This window comes from Mastomys coucha, unplaced genomic scaffold (assembly GCF_008632895.1).
Source record: "Mastomys coucha isolate ucsf_1 unplaced genomic scaffold, UCSF_Mcou_1 pScaffold22, whole genome shotgun sequence".
NCBI classification, from domain to species: domain Eukaryota; kingdom Metazoa; phylum Chordata; class Mammalia; order Rodentia; family Muridae; genus Mastomys; species Mastomys coucha.
In genome coordinates, this window is record NW_022196905.1 from 138,270,523 (window position 1) to 138,281,807 (window position 11,285).

The 11,285-nt window shown below is 44.3% G+C and overlaps 1 protein-coding gene across 6 annotated transcripts in view; it reads left to right on the plus strand.

Annotated features, from left to right (window-relative positions):
• Pms2 (PMS1 homolog 2, mismatch repair system component) overlaps window positions 1-11,190 on the plus strand; it is a 24,488-nt gene extending 13,298 nt beyond the window's left edge. For 4 of the 6 annotated variants that reach the window (XM_031338652.1, XM_031338653.1, XM_031338654.1 and 1 more), the window contains 6 exons: window positions 1,146-1,301; window positions 3,097-3,949; window positions 5,412-5,579; window positions 6,245-6,345; window positions 6,481-6,650; window positions 10,759-11,190. In XM_031338652.1, the coding sequence (XP_031194512.1) occupies window positions 1,146-1,301; window positions 3,097-3,949; window positions 5,412-5,579; window positions 6,245-6,345; window positions 6,481-6,650; window positions 10,759-10,902 (1,592 nt within the window). In that variant the 3' untranslated portion in view covers window positions 10,903-11,190. Of the gene's footprint in view, window positions 1-1,145; window positions 1,302-3,096; window positions 3,950-5,411; window positions 5,803-6,244; window positions 6,346-6,480; window positions 6,651-10,758 lie in introns of those variants that run through there. The other 2 variants (XR_004109668.1, XR_004109669.1) reach the window with 2 other exon arrangements.
• Window positions 11,191-11,285: the final 95 nt, after the last annotated feature.

The window sequence follows — 11,285 nt, forward strand, 5'->3', positions numbered from 1 at the left end:
CCTGGTCTACAGAGTGAGCTCCAGGACAGCCAGGACTACACAGAGAAACCCTGTCTCGAAAAACCAAGAAAAAAAAAAAGCAATCAACCAGCCATAATTTGGGGGCATGGAGAACTGGCTCAGTGGGTAAAAGCTCTTGCTATGCTTGCAGAGCACAGGATAGTGGCAGAGCACTGATATCAGGCAACTCGTAACTAACTGCCTGTGACTCCAGCTCCAGGAAATCCAGCATCCCTCTCTGTCCTCGTGAGCATCTGTATACACAGGCATGTGTGCGGGCATGCACAAACACGCACACAACACACACTCAATGCAGGTAACCACAGAGGCCTGATGGAGCTGAAATTACATGTGGTTGTGAGCCATCTGATGTGGGCTCGGAATCAAAGTCTGGAAGACTAGTTCGTGCTCTTAACCTCTAAGCCATCTCTTCAGCTTGAGGTAGTCTCTCCTGTTTCTGCTGCTGTACTTCATACTCCAGGATAGCTGCCCAACAATCCTAAGCTACGTAGCAGGTTCAGGATCAGCCTGGGTACTTGAGATACTATCTACAAAAGATAGTGATGATATAATAATTATTTTTTTAAATAAATATAAGATTGTTATTTTTCCTCATTTATTTAAAGAGGTATTTTTATGGACTGATGAGATGGCTCAGTAGGTAAAGTGCTTAATGGGCAAGTGTGAGGACCATAGTTCAGATTCGCAGCGCACATATAAAAAACTGGGTACACCAGCACATGCCTATAACCCTGGGGCTAGGAGGTAGCAGTAGGAGAATACCTAGAGCTAGTCACCCACCAGTCTAGCCAAATTGGTGAGCTCTAGACTCAGTTAGATTCCCTATCTTGAAAATAAGGTGGAGAAAAAATTGAGAAAGATACTTGATGTCTACTTCTGGCCTCTATATATACATATGTATATTCAGCCACACATTTGTGTGCATACACACACAAACATTCATACATGCATATACGTATATACCCCCCCCCAAAAAAAAAACTTTTACTCATGTATACTAGTCTGGACACCATTATTTTAATCTTGACTGGCTTTAATTACTGGTACAAATGAATGAAATAGTAAATGGTTAAAATCGTATTGCTAAAGGTGAGCTCAGGCATGTTTTTTATTCTTTGCCTTAGAATGTGTTGATATTAACGTAACTCCAGATAAAAGGCAAATTCTACTACAGGAAGAGAAGCTTTTGCTGGCAGTTTTAAAGACTTCCTTGATAGGAATGTTCGACAGTGATGCAAACAAGCTTAATGTCAACCAGCAGCCACTGCTGGATGTCGAAGGTAAGAAAAATACAGTGACGGAGCCTTCTAAAAGTGACACGGCCTCCTAAAAGTGACATGGCCTCCTAAAAGTGACATAGCCTCCTAAAAGTGACACGGCCTCCTAAAAGCGACGGAGCCTTCTAAAAGTGACATGGCCTCCTAAAAGTGACACGACCTCCTAAAAGCGACGGAGCCTTCTAAAAGTGACACGGCCTCCTAAAAGTGACATGGCCTCCTAAAAGTGACACGGCCTCCTAAAAGTGATGTGGACTCCTAAAAGTGACGCAGCCTCCTAGAAATGACGCGGACTCCTAAAAGTGACGTGGCCTCCTAAAAGTGACGCTGCTGTGATACTTCCTTTTTTTCTCGCTCAGTGATTTTTGACATGAAGTAGAATCTTTTTAGTAAAGAGAAAACATCAGGGTAGAAATTATTTTTAATTAGAGGCTATACAAACTGGTATACAACTTTATTCCCAGCACTCAGGGGACAGGCAAGTGGATCCCTGTGGGTTCGAGGCCAGCCTGGTCTACAGAGTGAATTCCAAGCCATTCAGGGAGACATAGTGAGGCCTTGCCTTTTAAAAAAAAATGGCGGGGCACGGGTGGCACACGCCTTTAATCTCAGCACTTGGGAGGCAGAGGTAGGTGGATTTATGAGTTCGAGGCCAGCCTGGTCTAGAGAGTGAGTTCCAGGACAGCCAGTATTATATGGAGAAACCCTGTCTCGAAAATACCAAAAAAAAAAAAAAAAAAAAAAAAAAAAAAAAAAAAAAGTCTTAAGGTGAAAGGTGAGGATTGTCGCTTGGGTGTCACTTGAGGTTCTCCTGACTTTCACACTCATAGCGTGTGTGTCTCACACATGAACACACACGCTATCACATTTTTTAAACGTTTATGAAGGCCAGGTGTGGTGACACCAACATTTGTAAGACTGAGGCAGGAAGATCTACAGTTGAGGGCAAGCCTGGGCAGACTGAGACTGATAAACTTGGATCATTCAGTTTGTACTGTCTTGTGATTATTTTATAGAATCTATCAAAGTCAAATGTGTCCATTCATACAGTCATTTTTTTTTTTTTTCAAGACAGGGTTTCTCTGTGTAGCCCTGGCTGTCCTGGAACACCGCCCAGCTCATACAGTCATTCTTTCTCATGACTATACAGTATTCCACTCAAGTCAAATATCACAATCTTTGTGTGTGTATATATATGTGGGTCTTCAGGTTGCTTTCAGTATGGGGCTGCAAAGAGCTGTCGTGAGCACTCTTTGACATCTTCCGGGAAGTATAAGTATTTCCTGCTTTGTTTTGTTTTAAGATTTGAAAAAATGATGTGTGTGCCATGTTTATGCAATACTCAGAGTCCTGAAGGACGTTTGGAGCTGGGGTTATAGATAGTTGTGAGCTACCCTCATAGGTGCTGGCAACTAACTTCAAATCCTCTGAGAAAGTGAAAAGCACTCTTAACTCCTGAGTCATCTCTCAGGTTTTGTTTCTTTGAGACATAATCTCTCACAGGCTGGCCAGGAATTCTCTGCCTTCTTATCTTTGCCTTCTCAGTGCAGGGATCATAGGTGTATGACATCATTCTCAGCATGGGTAGGCATCTCTGATTTAGGAACAGAGCTGGGCCACAGATGTGCATACATTAAGGTTTCATTTATATCTCCTTTATGATGGATTCTGGCCAATGTTGCTATATTTTATTTGCAGTTTGGCTTCTTGCTTTGTGAAATGCCTGTTCACATAAAAATAATCCTCTTGTTCCCGTTCAGTATACTCCCTGACACTGTTTTCTGTTTCTCTCTACTAGGTAACTTAGTAAAGCTGCATACTGCAGAAATAGAAAAGCCTGTGTCAGGAGAGCAAGATAGCTTTCCTTCACTGAAGATCACAGCAGATGAGAAAAGGGTGGCATCCATCTCCAGGCTGAGAGAGGCCTTTTCTCTTCGCCCTACCACAGAGGTCAAGTCTAGGGGCCCAGAGACTCCTGAACGGAAACAGAGTTTTCCAAGTCAGAAAAGGAGTGTGTTATCCTCTTATCCTTCAGACGTCATCTCTTACAGAGGTCTGCGTGGCTCGCTGGACAAATCGGTGAGTCCCACAGACAGCCCTGGCAACTGTATGGACAGAAAGAAAATAGAAAAAGACTCAGGACTCAGCAGCACCTCAGCCGGTTCTGAGGAAGGGTTCAGCACCCCAGAAGTGCCCAGTAGCTTTAGCAGTGACTATAATGTGAGCTCCCCAGAAGACAGACCTTCTCAGGAAAACATAAACTGTGGTGAAGTGGACTGCCGTCCTCCAGGTACAGAATACCATTTGGAGCCGGAAGACAGTGGATACAAATGTAGAGCTTTACCTCCAACTCGTCTCTCACCCCCAGATGCTAAGCGTTCCAAGACAGAAGAAAGGCCTTCAAATACTGACATTCCTCAAAGATTGCTTGATCCTCAGAACACCTCAGCAGCTGATGTCGATGTAGCCATAAAAATTAATAAGAAAATAGTGCTCCTTGACTTCTCTATGAGTTCTTTAGCTAAACGAGTGAAGCAGCTACAGCACCTAAAGCTGCAACACAAACATGAACAGAATTACAGGAAATTTAGGGCCAAGATCTGCCCTGGAGACAATCAAGCAGCAGAGGATGAACTCAGGAAAGAGATTAGGTACTGTTTGTTCTTAACGGTATTTTGGTCAGGCTTGTGATTGATTACTTTGACTGAATGAAGGCTGACTTTGTAGAGCTTCAGTTTTTGGCTCCTCTAGGTATCTTGCATGTCCTCATGTCTTGCACTGTGTGGATGGTCTCTTCCTTTCTGGAGTAGGACTCAAGTGTGGCCCTCCCTTAGCACCGGGATCCATCCTATGGCTTGAGATTCCTGTGGAGACAACCCTACACAGGGGCTTCCCCACATCACAGGCTCCCTGATAGATTTGCCAGTGTTCCTTCCTCTCCCTCCCTCCCTCCCTCCCTCCCTCCTCATTGCCCCCTTTATCTGATGCTGATACTGAATTCAAGGTTGATTTTGACCCCACAGATTGGTCATTTGCTTTTTAATCTTTTTGGCAAAGATGTTTCTAGTCAGTAACTTCCTTGGCCTTCACATGTATAATGTCAGTTTTCCTGGGTTTGTTTGTTTTAGTTTTGTTTTTCAGACAGGGTTTCACATAACCCAGGCTATTCTGAAATTCGATGTGGACTTGAAGATGAGCTTGAAGTCCTGATCTCACCTTCACCTCCCCATTGTCTTGCCTTAATCTCCTTAGTGCTGAGATTACAGATGTGTACTGCCATGCCTGGCTTCAAGTTGTGTGTGTTATAGAAAGAGATTCAGTTAACCCAGGTCATTGAACTAGTATGGACTTTTCCCCCAGGTTGCCGTCTGGGAAGCAGGGCAGATTGAGATTGTTCCCCAGGGCATCTTGCTAGTCACCTGTTCAGATCAAGTGTTGGCTCCACATCTTCACTGTGCTTTGCTAGACCACATAAGCATTTCTCCTGGAATTTGTTGCTGCTTTGTGTGCATTACTAGATTAGCAACAATTGAACATCCATCAGGAGAGGATTTATTAGATGAACTATGGAGTATGCATACTGAGTTCCAATACAGTTATTAAGAGCAAAATATCAGCTCCTGGGAGGGTGGAGTAGGAGAACTCTAGGGTTGAGGCTAGAGTGAGTAACAGAAGTTGGGAGTTGAAGGCTTGCACCTGTAATTTCAGCTCCTTGGCAGGCTGAAGAAGGAGGAGTTCAAAAGCCTAAACAACATAGTAAGAACCATTTAAAAAAAAAAAAAAAAAAACCTATTTGTAGGTCTATATGTGCGTGTACCTAAAATACAATCTATGATTTACTAAATGATGAGAATAGAGCAGAATAAAGGCTCATAGTTCTTCATTTTTAAAACTTAAATTCATATATGAGCAAAGGTGTAGAAGCACATATGCCAAATTATTGGTAGTAGTCACTGAGACTGTCTCTGGAGCACTGATTGTATGGATAATTGGGGTTATGTTTAGGAAGCACAATTATTACCTTTTCTAGTTTATGCTTTTTTTTTTATTAATGTGTTCTCTTGTGCAATCAGAGATAATCTTCAAAGATATCTTGTAACTAATGTTTTGCAGTAAATCGATGTTTGCAGAGATGGAGATCTTGGGTCAGTTTAACCTGGGATTTATAGTAACCAAACTGAAAGAGGACCTCTTCCTGGTGGACCAGCACGCTGCGGATGAGAAGTACAACTTTGAGATGCTTCAGCAGCACACGGTGCTGCAGGCGCAGAGGCTCATCACGTGGGTGCACACAGGCTTCAGAGTTCCCAGGGCACCATCTCAGAAGAAATAGCTTATGCCAACTGCTGTGCGGAAGACACGTACATGTGGGCTTGCTGTAGATATCTGTACGGCACGCTTTCCCACCTTTCACATAATGATAATCACAGCTCCCCTATTGAGTGCCTGTTACATGGAAAACTGTTGAGGCAATTTATTCATTTGATCCAAGATAACAGAGCAGGTAGTTACTGTTGCCATTGCCAGCTCACGGTGATAAAATTATGCACACGCAGAGATGTTAACCAATCTACCTGAGGTCCCACACTAATAGGTTCTTTAGGTATCTCCACCTTTTAGCCATCTGAAATGATGTTCACTGGGTGGCCAGAAAATCCTACTGGTGGAGGGTAACTGAATATATTAGGCCTGGTGTAGAACAGTGCAGACCTCTTCAGGAAAGGTCTCATAATGTAGACCAGGCTGAACTCAAACTCAGAGATCCGTCTGCGTCTGCCTCCCAAAGGATTGAAGATTTGTGCACCATGTCTGTTCCATAAAGGCCTTTAAAAAGAATATTTTATAAATCACCATGGAAGTAGTATTCTGCTTTCATTTCTACTCTGTAGGCACATATTTGCCCCTATTTATAGTTTATATTGTAGTCTGAATCTCCTGTTTTCCAGACCCCAGACTCTGAGCTTAACTGCTGTCAATGAAGCTGTGCTGATAGAAAATCTGGAAATATTCAGAAAGAATGGCTTTGACTTTGTCATTGATGAGGATGGTGAGTTAACACTTAGGACTGTAGGGCCCTATATTTTAGGGACGTTGAAGCGTGGGTTCTTGCCCTTACTTAGGTGTGCCTCGGATGAAAATGCTTTTCTCCAATAATAGATTTTCCTCAATTGTTTTCTTTTAGCTCCAGTCACTGAAAGGGCTAAATTGATTTCCTTACCAACTAGTAAAAACTGGACCTTTGGACCCCAAGATATAGATGAACTGATCTTTATGCTAAGTGACAGCCCTGGGGTCATGTGCCGGCCCTCAAGAGTCAGACAGATGTTTGCTTCCAGAGCCTGTCGGAAGTCTGTAAGTAAAATAAGCTCCAATCCTGGGGCCTGAGGGCCCAAAGGAGTTCTCAGTTCAGCTCTTGGTTTGATTGATGCTGTTAAGCACCTTCATGATGGTTATAAGACATAGAGAGCTACATTGTCTATTGGCATAGCATGACAACCAGGTCTGCATTGTCTTTGACCTCTAGGTAGGGTTGCTGTTGATTCTCTGCAGATGCTAAGCAGTGTTTTATCTCAGGGTTTTCTTGAGCTTGGCAGTTAGTTTTGAGTGTACCTGCTTCAGTTGTGGGCCTTATGAGTACTGCCAACCTGCATTGAGAAATATTTCCTGCCTCCAGGCTGAGACACCACCGTCAAAACTCAAGTAGAGCCATTTAGTCACAAGTATCCCACAAGAGCTGTTTGTAGTCACTGCTACTGAGTCCTGTGCCTCTCCTATTTGTATGGGAAATGGTAGTTATGGCTGACTATTAACCCAGCATCCAAATATGGTAGAAACTCTTGTCACGTGGCCACATTCCTGTATTATCCAGCAATCCCTTAAGCCTATGTAGGAACCTGTCCTGTTCCAAGTGTGGGAATATAAAAGTAAGGAAGGTGAGAGAAACAGACACAAACAAATGACCCCTTAGATGACAGTAAGTACAGAAGTTCAGACAGAGTGTGACCACAGAAAAACGTGGGGAACAAGATGAGTGCCATCTGAGCTCCCTTGGTGAGATAGAGCCTCCATGGGTAAAAATGTTCCTGATAGAAAAAATAGTAAACATGCAAACTACAGGCAGCCTCTGCCTGAGGTGTGAGAGCAGAGTAGAGCCCAGCAGACAGCCCATAGGCTCAGGCGTACAGTGAGAGTAAGTGCTGAACTGCTGAGAGGTGCCAAACCCGGAGTGCAGAGGAGAGGGGATGGCAGCTCTGGGAAGCAAACAGTTAGGAGCTATGCTGTAGGTTTGCTGTTGTGAGGCCCATTGTTCAGTAAGTAGAGTGGCTAAGAGCAACATGACAGCCTTGGGCTTGAGGGAGATGTCTGGGTTGCAGGTCAGATTTACATATGTTTGCAGGGATCATCTTAATGTCAACTTCACACAAACTAGAGTCATCTGAGAGGAAGGAACCTCAAGAAAATGGGTCCATAAGACCAGGCTAGTGCAGGCCTGGAGGGCATTTTCTTAATTAGTGATTGATTGATGGGGAGAGTCCAGCCCATTGTGGCTGGTGTGATCCCTGGGCTGGTGGTCCTGGGTTCTATTGAAAAATCAGGCTGAGCAAGCCATGAGGAGCAAGCAGCACCCCTCCATGGCCTCTGAGCAGTTCTTGCTGCCAGGTTCCTGCCCTGTTTATGAGTTCCTGCCCTCACTGCTTTTGATGAAGTTTTATATGGTACTGTGAGTGAAGTAACCCTTTTCTCCCCAAGTTGCTTTTGGTCATGGTGTTTCATCACAGCAATGATAATACTAACTAGGACAATATGATTCAAAGCTTTCAGACTGGGTAAAATTACTCCAGGGACAAGTTTTGTTTTGTTATATAATGTGGAGCATGTATGGAGAAGGGGTATGTACATACCATGGAGCATGTATGGAGATTGCATGACAATATTGTACCCTTCACCCTCTGACCATTTAGCCAGCCCTCAGAAAGAGTTTTGTTTGTGGAATGCTGGTGTGGTGCGTGTTTGTGCGCGTGCAGAGAGAGAGAGAGAGAGAGAGAGAGAGAGAGAGAGAGAGCCCAGAATCTGATCAGGTTTGATTTCTAGTCACAAATACTTGGTTGAGGGAAACAGACACAAAGCCACCCTATCTAGTAGTGACAGTAAATGTCAGAGCCAGGTGGTCTGTGCAGATAGTCGTGCCAGGCACTTTCCCCCTCTGTGTGTCTGAGTAGAGGGCTGTGGGGCCATGGATTACTTCTCCACTCTTGCCCTGGCAGATGCAGTGTTGTAGTTCCCTTCCTGTGTCTAGCACTGACCCTCATGGGATTGCTTCTGTCTCCCACATCCACATGACACATACGTATAATAAAAGTCCCTGCTTGCCTTTCCAGCCCTTTTTCCTTCATTCTGCTCACAGCCAGGGACTGCAGTCACTGTCTCCTATTTCTTTAGACCCTTTCTTTCTGCTATTCCCACATAGATCCACTATTTCTGCTCTTCACATGCCTGACTCCCTTCTGCCCTCAGTCACCCCTCAGTCACCCCATATGAGACATTTGTTAACTTGCTTATTGTTTTTCTGCCCACAGTGTGACAGCACCCTGCTTTGTCCCTACTTCTAGGTCTGTGCTGACACCTGGTGGACACTTCATGTGCTGTAATAGGAAGAAAGATGGAAATGGAGGGGTTTAGGCCTATCTGTGTCCCAATCTACCTGTTTCTCAGAGTCTCAGCATGTTTGGGTGTGCTGTAACATCCACTTTCCACATGCATGTCACAAAGCTCCTCATGTTCTGGAGAGAGAAACAAACATGCTGTTTCATTTAGAGTAGACAGGGCATTTGAGCAGGAGCCTGAAGGAGGAACACTTGCAAAAAAGACACAAGGAAAGCACATGCCAAGCCCAGAGATGGCTAGTTCTCTGGTTCCAAGGCTTGCTTTGTGCATGTGCACATAAGGATCATATGCCAGTGTGGTAGGGAAGACGGTTGTATACGGGGATATTGTCTATACTGTTCTATTGCTATGAAGAGACACCATGACCAAGGCAACTTATAAGAGGAAGCATTTAATGGGGGCTTTTTTATAGGTTCAGAATGTGAATCATGATCATTGTGGTAGGGAGCATGGCAGCAGGCAGGCACAGTCCTGGAGCAGTAGCTAAATGCTTATACTCTGATCTGTAGGCAGCAGAGAGAGAGGAGAGACTGGGAGGGAAGGGGGAGAGACTGGTTTGGCATGGGGAAATCTCAAAGCCCACCTCCAGTGACACAAGACCACGCCTCCTTATCCTTCTTAAACAGTCCACCAACTGGGAACAAAACCTTCAAAGATATAAGCCTATGAGAGCCATTCTCATTCAAATCACCACAGATATGCAAGGACTTAGATTTTACTTGGGTAAAGGAAGAGCTGGAAAGAGCAGTGAGTGACCTGGTAGACTTTTAAAAAGAGCTGTTTTTTTCTAGCATGGTGACTGAAATCTATAATATATGCACGCAGGAGCCAGAGGCAGTAGGATCATCTCTAGTAGGTAGGCCTGATGTATGATTTCTAGACTAGCCACGGTTAAACATAGACCCTATCTTCAAGAAGAAAAAAAAAATATGGATTGGAATGTGTCTTAGTTAGGGTTTCATTGCTGTGAACAGACACCATGACCAAGGCAACTCTTATAAGGACACAACGTTTGATTGCAGCTGGCTTACAGGTTCCGTTATCATCATGGCAGGAGCATGGCCGGTATGGAGGCAGGCATAATGTTGGAGGAGTCAAGAGTTCTACAGCTTGACCCAGAAGACTTCTTTGCAGGCAGCCAGGAGAAGGGTCTCTTCTATGAGCATAGGACCTCAAAGCCCACCCCCACAGTGACACACTTCCTCCAACAAGGCCAGACCTAATAGTGCCACTTCCCATAAGCCAAGCATATTTGAACGCCACAGGATGACAGCTCAGCATGAAAAGTGCTTTCTGTACAAGTATGAACCTAAATTGAAATCCCCAGCACTCACATAAAATATTGAGTTGTGGTGCACAATTGAAATCCCAGCTGTGGGGAAGTAGAGACAGGGGCTCACTGGCTGGCCAGTCCAGCCAAAATAACGAGATACAGGTTCAGTGAGAGAATCCTGTCTCAAAAACTAAGGTAAACAGCAATAGACATCAGTCTATCAACCTTTGGCCTCCTTGTGCTCAGGAATGAGTTAGTGGGGACATGTACACAAACACCAAAAAGTAAACTTAAATAATAAGATTCCTCGCTGCCTGCTGAGTGAAGAGTGGCACTCAGGACCACTCTGGTTGCCAGGGTGAGAGTAGAGAAGTGAAGTCATGTGGGACCATTGAGAGACGATGCTGTGCCACGAAAGCCCGAACTGTGAAGGTGGGGAGCTTCTGTCTGGTCTCAACGATCTTCGTGCTTCCAAGGATGCTTTAACAAAGCCCAAACTCTCCACTTTTGTTTCATACTCAGGTGATGATTGGAACCGCTCTCAATACAAGCGAGATGAAGAAGCTCATCACCCACATGGGTGAGATGGACCACCCCTGGAACTGTCCCCATGGGAGGCCAACCATGAGGCACATTGCAAATCTGGACATCATCTCTCAGAATTGATACACTTGCTTGTAGGATAGAGTTTATTACAGATTGTTCTGGTTGGAAAGATGAGGTTTTAAGTAATCTAATTATCGTTGTTCAAAAATTAGCATGCTACTTTAATGTACTGGATCCATTTAAAAACAGTGTTAAGCCAGGCATAGTGGCATGTGCCTCTAGCCTAGCTACTTGGGAGATCCAGGTGCTAGGTTCACTTGAGCCCAGGAATTTGAGACCACCCTGAGCTACATTCATGAAACTCTAATTCAAGGACAAAAAAATATATTTTTGAAGCCTTTTCACCATGTCTGCTGTTATTGTTCTGCAGTTTAATTTTGTGTGTGTGTGTGTGTGTGTGTGAGAGAGAGAGAGAGAGAGAGAGAGAGGGAGAGTAAGAGGGA